General features: G+C 42.5%; 3 protein-coding genes across 3 annotated transcripts; 1 reads left to right on the top strand and 2 right to left on the bottom strand.

Annotated features, from left to right (window-relative positions):
* Positions 1-5,688: 5,688 nt before the first annotated feature.
* Positions 5,689-7,227, bottom strand: vkorc1 (vitamin K epoxide reductase complex, subunit 1). The gene is made up of 3 exons (XM_085762396.1): positions 6,909-7,227; positions 6,400-6,509; positions 5,689-6,126 (listed from the first exon to the last, which is right to left on the bottom strand). Exons 1-3 carry the CDS (start codon positions 7,094-7,096, stop codon positions 5,915-5,917), a joined length of 510 nt encoding a protein of 169 aa, XP_085618522.1. The 5' UTR covers positions 7,097-7,227; the 3' UTR covers positions 5,689-5,914.
* A 696-nt stretch (positions 7,228-7,923) lies between these two features.
* Positions 7,924-14,959, top strand: mapk7 (mitogen-activated protein kinase 7). Its single transcript, XM_085762393.1, has 7 exons — positions 7,924-8,130; positions 9,304-9,585; positions 9,742-9,907; positions 10,552-12,101; positions 12,200-13,305; positions 13,558-13,688; positions 14,622-14,959. The coding sequence occupies exons 2-7, from the start codon at positions 9,309-9,311 to the stop codon at positions 14,767-14,769; spliced, it is 3,378 nt and encodes a 1,125-aa protein (XP_085618519.1). The 5' UTR covers positions 7,924-8,130; positions 9,304-9,308; the 3' UTR covers positions 14,770-14,959.
* Positions 14,960-15,407: 448 nt separating this feature from the next.
* LOC146968085 (serine protease 33) lies at positions 15,408-20,126 on the bottom strand. Its single transcript, XM_085762395.1, has 7 exons — positions 19,976-20,126; positions 19,754-19,835; positions 19,451-19,563; positions 19,177-19,256; positions 18,363-18,634; positions 16,103-16,263; positions 15,408-15,943 (listed from the first exon to the last, which is right to left on the bottom strand). Exons 2-7 carry the CDS (start codon positions 19,797-19,799, stop codon positions 15,689-15,691), a joined length of 927 nt encoding a protein of 308 aa, XP_085618521.1. The 5' UTR covers positions 19,800-19,835; positions 19,976-20,126; the 3' UTR covers positions 15,408-15,688.
* Between the last annotated feature and the right edge of the window lie 1,259 nt (positions 20,127-21,385).

The raw sequence follows: 21,385 nt of genomic DNA, 5'->3' as shown, positions 1-21,385 counted from the left end.
ACAACAACTATTGTGCCTGTCTTTCACTACAGTGTAAAAAAAGAAACTCCACAAAGGTAAAGAATTCAACTTGCTGACATGTTGACGCACTCACTTAACAAAAAAAATCCTTTTTTAGGTTCATGTTATGGCTGCAACGCTCACACCTCATCCATCATTGTCTATGTTTTCTTTGGGTGCAAATATGTGTTTCAACACTTCAGAAGAAAGATCTTTACAAATGCAATTGTACAGCTTACATAATATACTGGTAGCTTGACACTTAGGTTCACTTTATGTCCATTAAACACTCATTTTATCGGCATTTAATAGCAGAGGAAAAATGCACAAGGTACAATTTAAATATAATTTCTACTAAAATACAACTGCCGGCTGTCCTGAGACATAGTAGAAGTAGATGGCTAATGGCATTAATATATAATAGATAATAAACAGTGGAATATTAACAAATCATTAAAATGGCAGCGGCTGGGCAATAAGTAAAAAAAAAAGTCTCCTATCGAAGTTTTTCCTACTTCCTGGAATGACTGCTTAGCCATACTCTTAGTCATCTAGTCATTGTTTTTCTAACTGCTGTGGGATTCACTTATTTATCTGACTCTCACTAAAAACTATGAACTCTCAAAACCTGACTACACTGCAGGATGGATCTCAGCTCACAATGGTGATAATGGAGAAAATAGGGACAGCAGTTACCATCGCCGATATGGAGGATGAACTTAAAAAACAATACTTTATTATATATATTATATAGTTAAGCATTTACAAATGTGAATGTTGTCACTGAAAACCTAATGTCTCCTTCAGTAGAAGTTACTCATCTATAAAGGAAGTTCAGAAGTCCAATCTTAATCGAGAAAAAGCAAACCTCGGTGCCGGGATTTTAAACCAGACCACTGTCTTTCCTGATGCAAAAGAACTCATCCATTGTCTCTGATCATCATTTGAAACAGCCATGTCATGGCGATGTGAGGTCTGACAAATAACTAAGTGAGTCACCTGCACTGATTAATTTTCCTTGGAAAACTACTCAAGCCAAAGGAAACGGAGGGGGTTAAATGAAAGAGTAAATAATCATGTGAGGATTTCTGATCATGACTAACATTCAGAGCTAAACATGAACATGAATGTTAATGTTCTGTCTGAAGTTGGGTGAACTGGTATTTTTCATGTACAACAATTTATTTAACTTTAAAATGTATTTCAGTTCAGGGTTGAGGTGACATCTTTTTTCACTTTTCACTGTGCCATGATATTCTGGTCCAAATCAGCTTTTTTTTCTTGCTAAATAAGTGATAGATCCATTGTCATTTTCTACATGATTCTAACCATTAGAGGTCAAACGTCATGTATCAAAGAAATGTTTTTACATTCAATGCTCTTTAAATGAAAAGTTATTTAGATTTGTTCCACTATCCATGTTCATCTGCAGTGTTTATGTCAACTTGGTAATATCATGGTCACAGAATATTTTGTGTGGAAAGAGTCATATATATATATACTATAGTGGGTACAGAAAGTATTCAGACCCCCTTAAATTTTTCACGCTTTGTTTCATTGCAGCCATTTGCTAAAATCATTTAATTTCATTTTTTTTCTCATTAATGTACACTCAGCACCCCTTCTTGACAAAAAAACAACAGAAATGTAGAAATTTTTGCAAATTTATGAAAAAAGAAAAACTGAAATATCACATGGTCATAAGTATTCAGACCCTTTGCTCAGTATTGAGTAGAAGCACCCCTTTGAGCAAGTACAGCCATGAATCTCCTTGAGAATGATGCAACAAGTTTTTCACACCTGGATTTGGGGATCCTCTCCAGTTGTCAGGTTGGATGTGAACATTGGTGGACAGCCATTTTCAGGTCTCTCCAGTGATGCTAATTTGGGTTTAGGTCAGGGCTCTGGCTGACTGAGCAATTGTGGGAGAAGAGCCTTGGTGAGAGAGATAAAGCAGAACCCAAAGATCACTGTGGCTGAGCTCCAGAGATGCAGTGGGGAGATGGGAGAAAGTTCCAGAAAGTCAAGTATCACTGCAGCCCTCCACCAATCGGGGCTGTATGGCAGAGTGGCCCGAAGGAAGCCTCTCCTCAGTGCAAGACATATGAAAGCCTGCATAGAGTTTGCCAAAAAACACACAAAGGACTCCCAGACTATGAGAAATAAGATTCTCTGGTCTGATGAGACCAAGATTGAACTTTTTGGCCTTAATGCTAAGTGGTATGTGTGGAGAAAACCAGGCACTGCTCATCACCTGCCCAGTACAATCCCAACAGTGAAGCATGGTGGTGGCAGCATCCTGCTATGGGGGTGTTTTTCAGCTGCAGGGACAGGAAGACTGGTTGCAATTGAAGGAAAGATGAATGCGGCCAAGTACAGAGACATCCTGGAAGAAAACCTTTTCCAGAGTGCTCAGGACCTCAGACTGGGCAGAAGGTTCAACTTCCAACAAGACAACTGACCCTAAGCACACAGCTAAAATAACAAAGGAGTGGCTTCGGAACAACTCTGTGACCACTCTTGAATGGCCCAGCCAGAGCCCTGACCTAAACCCAATTGAGCATCTCTGGAGAGACCTGAAAATGGTTGTCCACCAGCGTTCACTATCCGACCTGACAACTGGAGAGGATCTGCAAGGAAGAATAGCAGAGGATCCCCAAATCCAGGTGTGAAAAACTTGTTGCATCATTCCCAAGGAGACTCATGGCTGTAGCTACTTGCTTAAAAGGGTGCTTCTACTCAATACTCAGCAAAGGGTCTGAATACTTATGACCATGTGATATTTCAGTTTTTCTTTTTTAATACGTTTGCACAAATTTCTACAATTCTGTTTTTTCTGTCAAGAAGGGGTGCTGAGTGTAGCTACATTAATGAGAAAAAAATGAAATGAAATGATTGTATGTAAATCATTACCCTGTATGTATATATAGGCCTATATATATTATATATATATATATATATGTTGGGGAGTAACAAATTACATGTAACGCCGTTAGCCTACGTAGCCTAATTTAATTACAAAATGTACGTAGGCTAATTGTAATCCGTAACATTACTGTGGGAAAATGTGTAATTAAATTACAGTTGCTCTTATAAATTTCCATGAACAATTTTAGTTACATTTGAAAAATCATCGCAAAAACTCGGATTTATCAAATAGTTTTTTCATGTCAACGTCCTCCTTCCAAAGCAGCAAGTTGGATACTGACACGAAGAGCCAAATGTCTGACCCGCGATGATCCTCCACACTGACACTGTTGCACTTCTCCTACGTAAGTGGGCAACATGGGAGACAAGGTGCGCACTGCTCTACATTATTTCGATGTTATCCCACACTGTACGTCAGCCTATACGCTTGTGTAGAGAGCGCGTAAATGTGAAGATGTACCGCGCAATGGAGAAATAAAAAAGGAACATATAGGCTACCGCGCGCACACCAGATGATCCGCCGGTCGTCTGAGTGAAATAGCCAAGTAAGCAAGTCAAATAGCCTAATTAATGACCAAAAGGTGGCAAAGTGACTGGACGGATGGATTTTGTTTTATTTTACCAGACCATGCCGACGCTGAGAGTGACAGAGGGACAGCTGACGCTCTCTCTCTCTCTGTTTACATAGGTATGTGACTCACACGGTCTCCGCTGGCTCTTGTTGAGGTGAAGGGTTGTAGCTACAGATGCTGCTGTAGTATCTTTATTGACCAAACTGGGTTTATCAGTCACGTGTGTGTGTGTGTGTGTGTGTGTGTGTGTGTGTGTGTGTGTGTGTGTGTGTGTGTGTGTGTGTGTGTGTGTGTGTGTGCGCGCACTGTTGCACTCCATTCTGTAAATTCAGATAAAACAGGATTGTGGACAATGTGACAATATCATCATCCTCTGATGCTCGGTGACCGTCACAGTGATCTGTGGCAGCAGAGGTGAAGTAATGCAGATTGGCTGACATTTGAAACTACTGATGTGATAAGTAGGATGAAAAGGCATTAGGGCAACACGATTCTAAGAAGCAGAAATGACTTACATTTCCCAAGAATTATGGATTCATAGAAGAGTGAGCAAAAATAAAGCAAGAATTGATATCTATTCATCCATCCATTGTTAATACCACTTACCAGTGCAGGGTTGAGGGAATGTGTGGAGCCAATCCCAGCTGACATAAAAGAAGGGTGAGGTACACCCTTGACAGGTCGCCAGTCAATCACAGGGCTAACATATAAAGACAAACACTCATTCAGACCTTGGACAATATAAATCAATCATCTTATTGTGAATGTCTTTGGAGTGTGGAAGGAGGGTGGAGAACCCAGAGAGACCCAACGCAGGAACAGAGAGAACATGCAAACTCCACTCTGAAAGGCTGCAGGCCTGGGGATCGGACCCAGAACCTTCTTGTTGAGAAGTAATAGTCACTGCACCACCGTGCTTCCCCCAGTAAGAAACAATACCACTCATTGTGATATGTCATGGAAATAGTTAATTAAGCATTCCATTAATGGAAAATTTTAGTAAGATAAGATATATTAAGATAAGAAGTCCCACGACTGAGAATTTTTCTGTAGCCTATTTCAATTTATCCAGACTAAATTATAGATTTAAAGGGACAATGAAAAGGAAAAGGCATGATAATTAGGTGTACATTTCTGGAATATTTAGAACCATTTTTTATGACAACTATGAACACTTTTGATTTGCCTTAGTCTGACCTGCACCTCATTTGTCCAATAATGTTGCAGGAAGCTGTAAGAGGAAATTAAACATTTCTGCCTTTAAGTCTCCTTTTAGATCTTGTATTCATACAGTAGATGGGTATAATAATCATCTAACCCTATTCTCCACTTCATATTCAGCTCAGTTTATCTGAAACTCTATTAAATGGACAAAGCACTTTTTGAACACCAATAAAATTGCTACAAAAAGCTCATATATAGCAGCAGTGGTTTATGTGCACAGTGCACAACCAACATGCACCACCTCAGCAACAGCTTCTGCAGATCTGACCCTTGAGCTACATACAAGCAATAAGTGTTAGAAAGCCCCCACACCCCTATATATAAGCTTTGGAGGTTCTATATTAACTTTTTACGCCTTCAATGTGTGAGTTATCATCTTGAACAACTGTATGCTACATACTTTTACAGAAAAGACTTTATATCAAGGTGTTCCTGTGATGTCTGTGCCTCTACAGAGATGGTGTGAAGCTGCATTCAACAGTGCAACTTGCTAAAAGTGAACAAGTGGGCTTGTGAGTTTGTGACCTCAGTTACAAACCAGAAGCATGACATGTCTTCCATCTCACGGCCAAGTCCAGACTTTTAGCTGTTGAGGCATAGGAGAATTGACTGTCCTCATTATTCTCAGCAATGCATGAAATACAAATAGTGAAGTTAACGTTTGTCCCTTCCTCATTTTGAATTATGTGGTAGTAATTAACTTTATGACTGACTACATATTTCAAAATGAGAGTTTTTCCACACAAAGTGTAAACTTCTTTCCTTTCCAACCTGAGAGCGAGCAGGCATTGCTCTGTTGCTATTTAATTGAACTAATAGGTGGTCTCTAGCGCCATCTACTGGTAAGGCTGAGTAGTTACAGGACACCATATTGTTTTGCCACCTAGTAACTTTACACTTGTTTATCCAGATTTTGGGATTACTGTGCTTCAAAAGTAAGACCTTAATCACATAAGACAAGTGGTAGTGTTCAAAAATGTGTAATTAGCACCAGCATGCACATTCACACACAAACATCACTGCTGCTGTATCAAGTGTCTCTTCTGAAAATTATCTTATAAATCCTTTGAGATGCACATCCAGTCCTGTATCTCTAAGAAGAAACATACTGAGGGCAAGAATTTTCTTTTCAAATCCAGTGTGGTTTCAACTAAGCAGTAAAAAGAGGGTGTTGAATTTCACATTTTGGTCTATCCTGCCTTTTGCTTCGTTCCTTCGATTGCCCTCCTTCGTTTGAGGTTGGTGAAGAGCAATGCAAAGTTGACGACATATGTTGACACGCAGACCATGCAGAAATCTCCCAAAACAAACGCAAGAATGTATGCAAGATAAAACGAGCCAGCCACCGATAACCAGGAGGAGAAGACCAAGAGCAATGCTGCTTTCTTGGACAGTGAAAGTCCTGCAAAAAAACAAAAAGGAGATTTTAAAACCATCAATAAAGGACACTACATAAGCAATATTTGTCGAATTATTTCAAACTACGATTGATTTACTTAATAACAACTTACAATTTTGTGTAACAATCAAATACGATACAAATTACTATGCCCAAAATACGGAATACTAAATTATAAGAGTCAGGTATAGTTCACAGAAATGAAATACAAACATGTTTCTGTCTAAAAATGCTCAACTCTGCACTATAATTTACAGAAGACAATAACAGACTGACCAAGGCCCATCTGCAGAGTGTAAAATATGATGCCAAGCACGCTGTTGGGCTGGTTCAGAGGACTATCTTTGGCCACAAAGAACTGGACCAAACCAAAGCCACGTCCCCATCTGGCAAAAAGAGAAATGAGAGACAGTCAGTGATAGACATTATTGACAAGATAATGAAAAGATCTCTTACACACTGCTTTGCAGAGAATATGTAATTTGAAAAGCAAAAGAGTTCAGCTGTGGGCCAAATCCACTTATCTTTCACTGTAAAACCCTCAATGGCTATGTGAATGTGAAGCATTTCCAGAGGATTTTAACACGTGGCAATGAAATGAACGAGGTTGTAAGGAAATGTAAGGCAAAACCCAGATTTCACAGTTTAAAAGATAAAGATTGTGGGGGAAAGCATTGCTCAATAAAGAAGAGGTCGATGTCTGCCCGTTCTGCATGAAAGCCAATAGGCCTGAGCTATTAGCCTAAAGAAATATCAGGAATTAGGGGGAAGGAAAAAAAACTTACCTGGAGGTAAACACTTTGGAGCAACTCACAGACTCCCCCAGGTCACACATCGCCCTGTAATCTGGGTTTCTCTCTCGGGACAGCTCAACATGAAGCGCATAAACAGACAGGACCATACCGAAAACGCACAAAAATATGCGGACTTTTCTCTCCCATCTCGGTATCCCCTGCACACCAGACGCTGCCATCTTATTACAATACGTTTTTTAATTTATGACACCAGAAAGATATACGGGGTAAATCACAGCGTTTCAGTCCGCTTTAAGGTTTCCTTTCAAACTTCAGCAAACTGCCCTCAGAGTGAAGGCGACGTGTTAAAAGCCAGATTCTGGCTTTTTATTGGTCTGCCCGACTTTTACCGCTGCTTTTCATTGGACAGTCACATGCAGATGTTGGACCAGCCGGAGGGGGTGTCTACTGTGTATTTACCATAGACTAGTATTTACTTAGTCTCTCCTCTGGGGGAAATTACACTGCCCCCACATAACATCAGTTGCACATTATTACTGTCTGAACGTTGCCCACTAAGTAGCCTAGGCTTATCAGCAGTCAGATTTATGTATAGTAAAAATTAAGCATCGCAAAATCTATGTAAAAGACAACAATAGATAGATAATAGATAGACTAAAACTAAACTAGATAGATAGATAGATAGATAGATAGATAGATAGATAGATAGATAGATAGATAGATAGATAGATAGATAGATAGATAGATAGATAGATAGATAGATAGATAGATAGATAGATAGATAGATAGAACTTACAATTATAATTTTACTCAATTAAGAATTATATTGAAAGAGTGTACAAGACTAAGTGTCTTAAGTAACAGTGTGCAATGTGGCTCCTCCTAAGGTAGTTAACTTCTGGAAAACAGCGTCACCACCATCTAGAAAACAGAGACCCTACACACATACACTCGTGTCCCGCCTCCCACTACGTTCTCTGCTCCTATTGGACAGTCTCTCGGACGTCGCCTCACCTCATTGGTCCGCTCCGTGTCACTCAGACGCAACGCGGAACTGTAACGAGGAGGCGGCAGACAAAAACAAGACATAGCCGCGTTACTACGGGATTAAAAACACAATTTCAGATGTTGTGGCGGCCGCACGTGGTGGAAGTGACCTGCGTTACTAATACGGACGTCTCTGTGACGCCGTGTGGTGGTTTCATAACCGAGGAAGACATGGTTCACCGTACCTAGAAAGCCTGTGCTCCAGGTAGGTAACTAGCCTACGCCCCTGCGTCAAAGAAGTGGGTAAGGTCTTTGTCGTGGAGTTAGTTTATTTAATTTCTCGGGTGTAGACACAGTAGTAGGGCCTGACGGACGAGCTCACCGTGGGTTTGTCCTCTGTTTGTCGATAAGCAGCTTCAACCGGGACCCGGAGCTACAGGTTTTATCCACTTGACTGCCGCGGGCCTAGAGGGTGTGAAGTCACGCCTGGTTTCTGCCCTCTCAGCTCGTTTTAATGCCCACAGTCACTTTATTAGGAGTCAACAGTGACATAACGTGTCTATTCAACAGTCTGACTTACCGACTGTGAAGCTGTATTATCTGTGGTTGTGTGCCCGAGGAGCCACTGCTATGTTGAGTCCTGAAGTGGCTCCTGAGGGCCCCAGCAGGAGGAGAGGGTTTGAGCCCAGGTGTGAGGAGCTTGACCTATAAAGAAACAGGAACTGCTGCGCCAAGATCAGTGGTTTTCACAGTTGCTAAGAAAGCAGTGATTGTATGTTGCAGGGACACAGGTAAATGCTGAGGATGTGCCAGCAGCCAGCAGCCAGCAATGTGCCAGATTTATGAACGTCACGTGCTTTCCTATCCTAAACAAATGCACTGTCCTGTTTTTCCAAAGAATGTGACACTTTCTGTTTTTGGTGCAACTAACAATTGTTTAGTGATTGATCTGCTTTTATTTTAATTATGTATCAAATAATAGGAGAGGGAAAAAATTAACGATTTCCTACAAACAAATGTAAATCACATACTTTGTCTGACCTTTCAAGGAAGCAGGAACAAACTTTATGAATTCTTGATTATTAGTAAATGTAATCTGGACACTGCAGTTTTTGCCCAATATGTATTTTAAAACTGCTCAAATCTTGAGGTTGCAACTGTGGTGTGAGCAATCCTTTCAAATCATAGTACATTTTTTATTTGTTGTTTATAAATTATAAATAACTAAGTGAATAATAATGAAGGACCAATACATTTAATAGGCAATGCAATTGATCCAAACTGCCCAGCCCTTATTGTATTCAGCTACCAAGACAAAAAAGGATTAGAGAATAGCAAAAACTCTTACGCATGAGCAGAAAAAGTGACAAAAATAACGTATCCTGCAAGACAATGTTAACAAATTTCTCATATTTTGCTATTTTTTGATTCTTCACAGAGAAAATGGCAACTAAGGAGGGCAAAGAGGGTAAAAACAATCAACCTGTGGCCATGTCACCTGAAAGAATGGCCACTGACAAAAGAGGAGAAGCCCAGAACCAGCGTGAAGGCGAAGCAGCAGCAGGCACCAATGACACCAGCACAGCAGCAAAAAACCTGGCTCTGCTTAAAGCCCACTCTCTGGATGTGAAGTTCGACGTTGGCGAGGAGTATGACGTCATAGAAACCATCGGCACAGGAGCCTATGGAGTCGTTTCATCTGCCAGGAGACGGGATAATGGTAGGACTGATTCAATGAAGAAAACGTGCATAAAACTTTCTGTACAGTATGTACCATAATGCTCAGTGTTAAATGTGGAAATTAACTCACCTTGACGCTGTCACTCAAGCTCAGTTGTCCATCTCCTTCTTCTGTTTTTTACTCCCTGAACTGTAGGCCAGCAGGTGGCGATAAAGAAGATCTCCAATGCTTTTGAGGTGGTGACAAATGCCAAACGCACACTCAGAGAGCTCAAGATCCTCAAGCACTTCAAACACGACAACATTATCGCCATCAAAGACATCCTGCAGCCAAACCTTCCCCACTCTGCCTTCAAGTCTGTGTATGTATCTTTTTTTTTCTTAAATAGTTTATTTTTATGGCCACACATACACAGAGTTCCTGCTCAGGCCAGAAAAGTCTAAAAAACTCTGTTGGTTCATTCATGAGGTAAATATCTACACGTATAAATAGATTAAGTCGGCAGGAAACAATTAACTTTCCATCAAGATATAATCCCAGGAGCATTTTACAGTTATTTAAATGGTTCAGTTATCCTCTCATGCAAAGGGCTCACTAAGACTGATCCATAAACAAAATCAAGTATGTTTCCATAATGTTAATTTGTTTAAAAAAAAAAAAAAAGAAATTGGAAAGATTGTTAACATGAAATAACACCAACTAAATAACTAAATACAGCAGAGGTTAAAGCCAACACATAAACAAAGTTGATATTTAACACCATTATTTCTCTGTTGTACTGGGTTTGTTACCGAAAAATATCAAATCTCAGGTTTCAATTGTTATTATTGGTAAAGACATACACTGTATACACTGTATACAGCATAGCTAATTTCCTGATGAAACATGTAACTAATTTGCTTTTTAAAATAACATGATATGACCTCAGTTCTGGTCAAGTGAGCCGATTGTGTCCTGACAATATAAAGCTGACCCCCCCCCGTTTCACATTTCCCATGTCTGCAGGTATGTGGTGCTGGACCTCATGGAGAGCGACTTGCACCAGATCATTCACTCTGCCCAGACGCTCACTCCGGAGCACACGCGCTACTTTTTATACCAGCTCCTCCGCGGCCTTAAATATGTGCACTCTGCCAACGTCATCCACCGTGACCTCAAACCCTCCAACTTGTTGGTGAACGAGAACTGCGAGCTAAAAATCGGTGACTTCGGCATGGCGAGGGGTCTCAGTTCGCACCCGGAGGAGTCTCATTCCTTCATGACCGAGTATGTGGCGACTCGATGGTACCGTGCTCCTGAACTCCTGCTGTCTCTGAATCACTACACTCTGGCCATTGACTTGTGGTCTGTGGGCTGCATCTTTGCTGAAATGTTGGGGCGCAAGCAGATTTTTCCTGGGAAGCACTACGTCCACCAGCTCCAGCTCATTCTGTCCGTGTTGGGCACTCCTCCTGAGGGTTTAATTGGTGCTATCAGAGCCGACAGAGTGCGCGCCTATGTTCAGAGTCTTCCATCACAGTTGGCCGTGCCTTTGGCCAAACTTTACCCTCAAGCCGAAGCGGAGGCTTTGGACCTGCTGGCGGCCATGCTGCGCTTCGACCCTCGTGAGAGAATCAGTGTGACACAAGCACTGGAGCATCCTTACCTGTCCAAGTACCACGACCCCGACGATGAGCCGATCTGTGTGCCAGCTTTTGACTTTGAATTCGACAAGCTGCCAATGAACAGGGAACAAATTAAAGAGGCGATTCTGATGGAGATCCAGGATTTTCATAGGAACAAACAGATCTGTCGGCAGAGGCTGCAGTTCAGGCCTTTGCCGAGGGTCAACGGCAGAGCTACCGCACAAGGCAGTGCCCAAGCCAGTGCTCAGGCCCCGGACGTCAACCTGAGCAAACCTACACTGGTTACCATGACACCACAATCACAAGCAGCACAGATACAGCAGCAAATGAGTGAAGCGAAATCTCAACAGCAACCAGACGGCAAGGCAGCAAAAGCGAGCTGTACATTTACAAACCAGATGCCAAACTTCAATAAGCCCACATCTCTAATAGAAGGCGCCCCACCTCGCGTGACCCACAACTTGTCTCTGTTGTCTAAAAGTGAAAGTGACCCAGTTGATGTGGACATGCCCAGTGCCAGCTCAGACAGCGGTCAGCCGGAGACTATAGATCTAACAACGCCAGTGTCGAGCCAGGACGGCCCCTCAGAAACAATGAGAGACAGTGAGACGCAGGAGCAGCTGTCCAGCAGCCAGGCTCCTCTGACCCAGTCCACCCAAAGCCAGTCCATGACCCAGGCTCCCACCAGTATTCCTGTAACGCCAGCACAGACCCTGACGCCCTTACCCACCGCCGTGCCTTCCCTCTCCCTCTCCGTGGCACAAGCCCAGTCCTTGTCTCAGTCCCTCTCACAGTCACTGTCAAAGAACGCCAGGCCTCCTCCAGGTGCAGGAGAAGGAACCAGAAAAGAAGGAGCAATTTCAGAGGATACCAAAGCTGCACTTAAAGCAGCTTTGTTGAAATCAGCTCTCAGAAATAAATCCAGGGGCGGTAAGTTTATATATCCTCCATATCTAGTTTTTTTTGTAACATTGCACACCACTGACATGTCGTCAACACTGAGGTTAATTTTTACGTCCTCTTTGCAGATGGATGTACATCTGCACTGGGCATGGATGCCGGTGGAGGAGGAGGTATGTTGTCCTCGCTGTCGTCTGTCCCAGAGTCGCGTCGGCCTGTCACAGCCCAGGAGCGTCAACGAGAACGAGAGGAGAAGAGAAGGAAGAGGCAGGAACGAGCAAGGGAGAGGGAGAGGAAAATGAAGGAAAAAGAGAGAAGAGAGGGAAGGCAGGGGGACTCGCTGGGTGGGGTTCTGCTGAGTGACAACGACAAAAGCCTTTTGCAGCGTTGGACAAAGATGATGGACAGCCGCAATGAGAAATCTCAGATTTCCAGTAATGATGGAGTGAAGAATAAGGAATGTAACACGACCTCACACCGGGGTGTAAATATCGGTGATAACTCTCAAGCAGCTCTGAACAACAACACAGACAAGGAGGTGAGGATTCAGCCTCACGAACAGTTAATCTCTCAAGTGAAACCGAACCAGCCGAGCTTGTTCCAGCCTCCCAGCACGCAGCAGCCATCCTTACTTTTCTCCATGAGCCAGAGGAAACCTCCAGCGGATTTAGTTGTTGCTGTAAGTGGAGGGATAGATATAATGGCGGTCACTGGTGGCTTTGTTAAAAACAACACGCTCAAACCTCACAACGAGAGCAACGGACAAAGTGGTTTCAACTGTTTGGGGAATTGGAGTGGCCAGCAATTAGAGACAAGGCCACCTCAACAACCGCAGCAAAACAGGAAGCAGCAGCCGCTGCAGTCGGGCTTTCTTCAGCCACAGCTCCAATCTCAAAGTCAGACCCAACCCGAGCCTCAACCTCAGTCGCAGCTGCTTCCGCTGGAGAGTTTTCTGACTAAAGCGCAGACACTTTCCAGAGAGACAAATGGGAATGTGAATATCAGCGGCCAAAATAACCTCAACTCCCACTCGACTGCAACCTCTGGCCCGATGGAGAAGCTGTGTCCCACCGCAGGGGAGAAATCGGGGCCACAGACCACAAACCCTCTCTGTGGGGCTTTAGGAGTTCCCTCACAGCCTCACCCCAGCTTAGGATTCACAGATACAGGACAGCAAGTGCCCTCCATCGCCCCCGACATCCACACAGTAACGCTGCAGCTGTCAAAGTCACAGGTTTGTGTCAGGTTTCCTCTGCTATGCTGTGATATATTCTAGTGTTTTTCTGAAGTAGCATTTTGCTAAAGAGAAGTAACAGAATATGTATCAACAGAGCACTGCTGTTGCTTTCATTATAGACGTCTTCAAAAAGATTCTTCTTTTCTATATGTCACAGTTTTAAATGTCAGAATCTCCTGCTTTGGCTGGAACTGATGTGAAGGACACAAAGTGCAGCTGACCTAATGCTTCCCCCTTGTCTCCTGTCAGGTGGAGGACATTTTACCACCGGTGTTCTCAGTCACCCCTAAAGGCAGCGGAGCTGGTTATGGCGTGGGCTTTGACCTGGACGACCTTCTCAACCAGTCTCTCACAGACCTGCAACACTGTGACCGGGACAGGTGAGGTCCACAGCACACAGGCTTGTTTTCTCATACTCATTTTGCAACCAAAACATCTGAGTTTTACCACCAGCAGCTGCAGCGTCGTTCCACCTCCTTCAAAGAATTTTCCAAGACCATGTGTAGCTGTGTGTGATTTATATTACTGTCTTAATTATGATGATTTCAAGGTAGATAAACAAGTGAACTCAAAGGACAAATTCACCCAGGCAGGCACATACCAGCATACCATAATTATAATATTGTAGATGACTCGAGACATTTTATAATAGGAAAGTAAATATATAACTGTTGGATAATACCAGTTATACTGAACTGTCAAAATGCATAAACTAAATAATAAAACCTTTTTCCTAGTACATGATTACAGCTGCATAAATGAGCAAGCATCGAGTCAACACCTCTTTAAAATGGTTTCAACAAAACCAAACATACCAATCACCAGGATTTACTGCAGCGCTGTAATGAACTAAAAACTGATCCGAACAGATCAGAAACCTGTAGGGTTACAATCATCTGCAGTCATAATGGACACTCGTTGATAAGACTCAAATTACCAAGTGGGCCAGTCAGTATCTTATTATGGTTGAAAATAATCCAAATAAATGAGCTAGTGTTGTGCTAATGAACAACCCCTTTGTTAGGAGCAGGGTTTCGTGTTTTCTATTTGATGATTTACTTTTAGTAACTGATTAGGTGACTGGCTTGATAAGCAACAACTTCTAATAGCGTCAGTGCAGCAAAGTGTGAAGTGAATTTTATGAGTTTTGACCAAACACTGAAAATCGGCTGAAATGAGAACGTGGCTGCGGCCACGTGTGACTTTACTAAATGTGATCTTCAGTTAACTTCAAGATAAATATATACGTACATTTTTTTATGATTAAAAGAACGGCCTCTCATCATGCTGTCTGTACTTTTCTCCTCCATCAGTTTCGACTCGGCCCCCCTCTCGGCCTCCCTGTTATCTGATTGGAGCGAGGTCCACCGCATGACTCCGGCTGATCTGGAGTCACTGCAGCAGGAGTTGCAGCTCGGCTCTCCCATGATCCTCTCTGATACCATTCCCCCTGATGCCTGATTTTCCCCTTCCTGGAATTTGAAAAGATAACACTTGGATTTGTGTACATTTTCTGAGCATGAAAGCCTTGAATGAAGACTTATCAAATTAATTTAAAAGCTAGCTTTTTTTTAATAGGCACTACCAGTCAGTTGTTTTTTACCATTATGACATGCTGTGCTTTCTTTATAATAAAGAAAACCATGTCATTGACCGTCTCTGTCTCTGGATATTCAATGAAGTACATTTCAAAATGATTAATGTCATTTAAAGAGAGGATATGAAATTATGTCATTTGTTTTCTCCCCAAACAGGTTGATGATACTTCAGAAGAAATCTGTCATGTATTGAGAGTTTCTTTTTTTTTTACATTTTAGTACATTTTTTGGGGCATTTTTGTCTTTAATTGATAGTTTAGTGGAAAGAGACAGGAAATGAGAAGGCGGCGAGAGGGGGAGTGACATGCAGCAAAGGGCCGCCCGAGTCAGGATTCAATACGGGGCCAGCTGCAGCGAGGACTGTAGCCTCTCTATACCTCCTTTACCAACTGAGCTAAACGATGCCCCATGTATTGAGAGTTTTTAACTGAAATTCAGTTCATATGTAACATGATAGAAACTCAATTATCAGGGTTTGAACAGATCATATTAGAGATCATATTAAGAATCAATTCAACAGTTTATTTCAAATACAGAATACATAATTTATTAAGTTCATAATTCTGATTTAAAATAAAAAAACATATCAAAACTACTTTAACTCAAAAATCATAATGTACTTCCAGCTCTAAAAATCTAATCTATTGTTCATTTTGTGTTCAGTATGGCTTTGTGTGCGTGTCAGATACAGTTCTCTAGTTTGATTATTTGGAAATCACTTTCAACGTTATCTCCTCCTTCATTTGGCCTGGTCTATATCTACGTCCAGTTTTCACAGTGGTTTATCTCTGAAGCAGGACCAGCAGAGTGGACAGACAGCTGACCAGCACAGCAACACTTCTGCACCAGTTTCGCTCAGCGCGGCCGTACAGCCTGACCTCTGGTATTGTGTTCTGGATGAAGCTCGAGTAGCTGGTCATTCTGGTGTAGACGCCTGGCCGGTTCGCATGAGCACAGCCCAGTCCAAAACTCACCACCCCAGCCTGCACCCAGGTCCCGTTCACCATCTTGCAGACAAGAGGCCCTCCTGAATCACCCTGGGAAAAAAACAACACAGAAACACACAGACTCACTCAGCTTTCACCACTGGGAGGTATCCAAGTGCAGAAAACAAGTAATCCAAGTAATTTTCGATGCAGCTTCTTGTTTTGCATGTAATTGTGACAGTCAACAACACACAGATGATGCAACAGTACCTGGCAGGAGTCCTTTCCGCCCTCCTGGTATCCAGCACAGATCATGTCATAGAGGATGTCCACCGTATCCGTCGGGCGCGTCTGGTACATCTCCTGACAAGAAGTCTGAGAGATGATTGGCACCTGCACTTCCTGCAGAGTCCCGACTCCTGGCAGAGGGACTGAGTGGGACACGAGAACAGATGGAGGATGAAGAACAAAAGGAGAGAGGGACTTGAATTTCTGAGGCTGAACAGGTGGTCAGTAAACTCTCTATGACATGGTGGACATGTTACCTAAGTATCTTAATCCAGTGTAAATCATCAATTATAAAACAGTTTCATGGTACTTTTTGTCCTTTTCTATTGTTTTAATGTTTTTGTATTTTGTCTTTGTGTAGACCAACTTGTTCTCCTGCAGCTCAGTTCTTTGAATAACAGTAACTGAAACTGAAAACTGTATTTTTTCTCTCTCTATTGTTTGCCTGTTCTAATCTGTGTAAATAAGCCGTCATTACTTTCAAGGACCTGCTGGAACTGCACAAGACATGGTCTCAGCATTACAAACATATTTCAGACTGAATTAAATATAACTATTAGCTATGATAACATGATGCAAAAATGTATGATAGGATTAAAGTGTATTTATGCTCCACTGTCACAATACAACGGACAAAGGTCCTATGTGTAACTTAGATAACTAAGATAGTCAACTACTAAAAACCTGTTTGGCAGCATTTAGCATCAAAGCAACATTCAATAAATAGTCATAATCGTGTCACGTAACGACTCCACTGAAATTATTATATTCCATACATAGTGATATTAGTTCCTGAAGAGAGACTGGTTCCTGATCAGATAGGTAAATTAATACCTCTAGATAAGGGAGAGGAGGTTCATTCAAAGTTCAGCTTAGTGTAATATTATTTCTAACACTTTTCACCTGTTGCCTATCTTAAAGAGACCCCGAGGAGTTTGCTTTTGGTTATAAAAGAGTCTCATATTAAAGCAGAAGTAAGCGATATGTTTGTGTTAATATAAGTCTTAAATAGTTATATCTTCCGACAGCAATCACTTACATAGAGTGTTTGGACCGAAACACGGGTCTGTCAGTCACTCTGCTCTGCTCTGAGCCGAGGAGAAAACTTTTCTCGTATCCTACAGTTTTTATCCAATGAGGAGAGAGAACGGCATGCAGGGCTGTGTGTGCAGCCAAGGGATGCGCGTGAATGTGGTGACGTAGGGACGAGGACTGTTATGGTGCGTTCAAGGCAGCCCGTAACTCGTGTTTTTCCGACCTGTGAAGTCGTACTAGTTCGATCTGGTACGAGTTCACGGGTCGGAAGTTACGAGTGGCCGTTATAGTGACTTTCACAGGTAAAACAGGTCGGAAAAACACGAGTGGGTTGCCTGGAACGCTACAAAATCTTAAATTGTGACTTGAAGCTGTAATTTACGGTTTCAAAAGCCTGCTTGGAACGCAGCATTAGCCAAAACGACCGGATCGCTTACCTCTGCTTTAATGTGGATGAATCTACCCACACTTGTTAATGGGTCCATTTTTGATAAATATATCGTTTTGTCTTTACAGTTATTTTGATATTATTATTTAGCATTCGACTTGCCCAGCATTTCCTAGTTTCGGTTTAAATGCATATAGTCAGACCGCTTAGAAGTCTCATAAACAGAAAGAACAGGCTGCAGTTCACAAAAACATGCAAAAAGAAATCAGCAAGTTCAAATGAACCTTTATCTAAAGAAAAGCTCATGAACTGAAGCCACCACCACATCTGGTGCTTCTTTTACATGTATGGCTCTGGTAGAACAGGCACATTGGCATTTATTGATTTCAGTGGCAACAGAGGCAACAGGCTGAATAAAGCGCTTTGCAGGAGCAGTCTGCTTTCAGTTTCAGACAAAGGCATCAAAACCAATCGGACGACAGTGATACTAAACACTGTGGGAAGGCAACAAAAGTGACTGGGCCGAGTCGGTCTCTGAGGCAGAAGACACAAAACATTAAATATGTTTTTACAATTTTACACCACTAAAGCTGAAACTCAGCACGTCAAGGTAGCATCCATTATTTCATTGCAACATGAATGTGCTGAAGCAAAGGGCCTGATGAATAAAACAGTTTTAACTGTCCAAATACTTACGGCCTCAGCTGCATTTACACGCCACAATTTGTGACAAATAAAAAAGCAATTTTGTGACTCATGAAACATTAAAATGCTGAATGAAAATACAAAAATTATGTAAAGAATTCAACAAGCTCCTACCATCATCCCGGATGTTCCCCCAGCCGGTGACAGAGCACAACATGCCACTTGGGAACAGAGTGCCAGATGCGGGCAAGCAGACGGGACGGACGTGATCTGACCAGGTTACAGGGGTGGACAGCTGCACCAACGCCAGATCCTTCCCACTGTGCGGCTCGCTGTAACCGGACGGGATCACCACCCGGCTCACTCGGTGTGTCGACTGGTGCTGGTTGAAGCCGTTCAGCTGGTGCCGGCCGGCGTAGATGATGTAAGAGCCCGTATCTGATGGACTGAGAGAAGAAGAGAAAGATTGAAAGCGAATCCAGGAGAGCTTGATATGCAAAAACCTTTTGATTTCATATTGCCACGATATGCAAAAACACCCTATTGAGATGATATGGGTGGATGTTGTTGTGATATCAGTTCAAATAGTCGTTTTTGCTTTTCATTCTCACCTGCATAATATAAAAGTGATAATGTTAAACATATAGAATTGATGACTTTTTATCTTGTACCACACACAAACACATTCCTTAACATCTTGTGAATGTGATTTGTTGGCCAGGGCGTCTTTGTAGCAACAAATGTTGTGACACATTTTACCTTCATCAAAAAAACAAACTTTTTTTTTTTAAATTGTTTAAATATTGGACTTAGCCCTATTGCGATTTGATTACATTTGATTACAACACTCTGTATCTTAAGTAACTTGGGAGTGGCCGTTGCCAGTGAAATGATTTAGATATCTCAGTACAGAAGCACAGAGCCTGTGGGCTGATGCCTATTCCTCAGTTCACCTGCTGGCTTTCAGTCTGGGTTGAGTTTTCCTTACTTGGGGAAACAGTGAGCGGCTGATAGGACCCAGCTCTCCGTGATGATGGAGCCTCCACAGATATGACCGTCTTTGACTGTCTGGAAGCCGAGGGGGAGGAAAAGGAGTGAGTCACCTCTGCATCACAGGCAAATCCCTCTCTCAGCAGGTCACTTTGTTCAACTAAACCCACAATACACCGCACATATAGCTCGGCCACGGGCACGGCTGATACTGCACAGGCCTTAGATGCTGTGGCTGTGGATGTGTAGTGTACATTTCACAGGAAACCCACCTGTATGTCCACCTGCCACGGCCAAGCTCCATCTGCTGCGTTCATCCCTCCCACTATCCTGTCCTCCATTAACGGGGGTCGGCCACATTCTTGGGCGGAAGAGGCCAAAAAACCTAAATGTAAACATAAATTCAATCTCTGACTCGCTCCACACCGAGGCACATCAAACATTTTGCATACCGGCAACTATGTATCAAATGTAACCTGTTTATCGACTCGGCTAAAAAGAACAAACGTGTTGAAAGAGGAAAAGGGAAAACAACAAAGGGGGAGATGGGAGGGGGATGTAACGTCGATACTCACCTGTCACGCACCAAAAAATGGTTGAAAACTGGGATTTCAGCGACATTTTGGGATGTTTCGCGGCACAAAAACGTGTCTGCAACTGAAATACAACAATTACTAATGTTTGAGTTTTTCCTTTATACCGTTTCCCGTGCACTTCCCGCTTTTTTCTTGCGTCTTATAACGGAAAAACTGCAATTAAACTATGAAAACAGACAAATAAAACAATACAGAGCTCACTGGTTAAAATCCCAGATCCATGCGTTTGTTTTCTTTGTTTTTTACCGTCGACACACGAGTCCTCTGTGGACCCGGGTAACGTTTAACCTGGGCTCAACAAGTAATGACCGTGTCGATCCCTATCAGCTGGTTACCTGTGTCCTCAGAGTCAGCCAATCAGAGCTCTTGTCCCGCCCCCTTAAACCACCTGAGCCAATCAAATTAAAGAAACGTAACGGTGAACGTATTGTTGAAGAACTCCTAGTTCTGACACAGAAGAAGACAGCAAGAAGGTAATATGCAGCAGTGGCCGGGGTTTACTGCAAAACACAACCGACTGACAGACACCCAACACCCGGGGAACATCCAGAGGAACCCGCCTATAGAAGTTCAGGCTCTTATAGTCTGACAGGAGCAGGTTTCAGGAGTCCTTGACTGTCCTTTACTCAGTCTCATCTAGTTGTTGTGGCTCCATGACGTCTTCAGAGTAAACAATCAGGGATTTTGAGTATTGTTTGATATTGTGACAGGCTTCAGAAACAGGGCACGAGCAAACCATCTAGTTTCACACATATTCCACAACAGTTTCAGAGTCTTGTCACAGGTTAAACTGAGTTTTCTATTCTTTTAGCCTACTTTTCTGGAGTTTTTCTATTTCCTGTGTTAGCCTATTTAATCATATAAAATATGTTGAAATATCAAGATTATAATGTGTTAATTTGATTTATTTTTGCTAAAATAGGTCTGATTCAGTGTGGAGTTGGGAAGTGCAGTGTTTTTGTCATGGCATAGGCATATCCTTGTAATGTTGGAAAATTCAGACCAGTTGAACAGGTCTGAATTAGAGGAGAAGCAGCTTGGGGTATAGCACCCACAACACACACAGCCTCCTGTTATCAGACAAAGGGCCCAGGTCAAAGGTTAAACACTGTCCTATATTGGGTCAATGTGTGTATTTGAGCACATTAAGTATGTGTTTCTGTTGTGCTCCATGATTTGAGTGTTGTTTGTTTTTGGCTGGATGTTGAACGTTAACATTTAAATGTGTCACGCATCTGGGCTGTGGTTATCCAGTGTGTGTTTTTATTTCAATATGACACCAAATATTTATTCCTTCTGTCTGTCTATAAAGCTGTTTGTCTGTCTCTCTCTTTCCCTTTCTCTTTCCCTCTCTTCCCTCCCTCCCTCCCTCCCTCCCTCTATCTCTCCCTCCCACCCTGCCTCCCTGCCCCAGGCAGTGTGTCTAGTTTCACAGAGCAATTGAAGGTGACAGGGACAGAGAGAGAGGGAGAGGGAGGGAGGGACAGAGGGAGGACACATCACGGTATCGCCTGGGGCTACACAACAGTAGAGGAAGAGCGAGAGATGGAGGGACAAAGAGAAAAGAGAGGAGAGACTAACTAAAGTACTCACAGGGAATTCCATAAACAG

This window comes from Trachurus japonicus, chromosome 19, assembly GCF_045865225.1.
Source record: "Trachurus japonicus isolate A0001 chromosome 19, Traja_1.0".
Classification (NCBI taxonomy): domain Eukaryota; kingdom Metazoa; phylum Chordata; class Actinopteri; order Carangiformes; family Carangidae; genus Trachurus; species Trachurus japonicus.
Note: the sequence above shows the minus strand (reverse complement) of the source record. Positions and strands in the feature narration are given on the sequence as shown.

What these genes read in the sequence shown, in the direction of transcription:
- vkorc1 (XM_085762396.1), bottom strand. Translation starts at nt 7,096, where the DNA reads ATGGCAGCGTCTGGTGTGCAGGGGATACCGAGATGGGAGAGAAAAGTC. An exon ending in TCCAAAGTGTTTACCTCCAG is followed by an intron (nt 6,510 to 6,908) that starts GTAAGTTTTTTT and finishes TCTTTTTGCCAG; the next exon opens with ATGGGGACGTGGCTTTGGTT. An exon ending in CACTCTGCAGATGGGCCTTG is followed by an intron (nt 6,127 to 6,399) that starts GTCAGTCTGTTA and finishes GTTTTTTTGCAG; the next exon opens with GACTTTCACTGTCCAAGAAA.
- mapk7 (XM_085762393.1), top strand. Translation starts at nt 9,309, where the DNA reads ATGGCAACTAAGGAGGGCAAAGAGGGTAAAAACAATCAACCTGTGGCC. An exon ending in TGCCAGGAGACGGGATAATG is followed by an intron (nt 9,586 to 9,741) that starts GTAGGACTGATT and finishes CCTGAACTGTAG; the next exon opens with GCCAGCAGGTGGCGATAAAG. An exon ending in CACTCTGCCTTCAAGTCTGT is followed by an intron (nt 9,908 to 10,551) that starts GTATGTATCTTT and finishes CCATGTCTGCAG; the next exon opens with GTATGTGGTGCTGGACCTCA.
- LOC146968085 (XM_085762395.1), bottom strand. Translation starts at nt 19,799, where the DNA reads ATGTCGCTGAAATCCCAGTTTTCAACCATTTTTTGGTGCGTGACAG. An exon ending in CGTGGCAGGTGGACATACAG is followed by an intron (nt 19,257 to 19,450) that starts GTGGGTTTCCTG and finishes CTCGGCTTCCAG; the next exon opens with ACAGTCAAAGACGGTCATAT. An exon ending in GCGGAAAGGACTCCTGCCAG is followed by an intron (nt 15,944 to 16,102) that starts GTACTGTTGCAT and finishes TTTTTTTCCCAG; the next exon opens with GGTGATTCAGGAGGGCCTCT.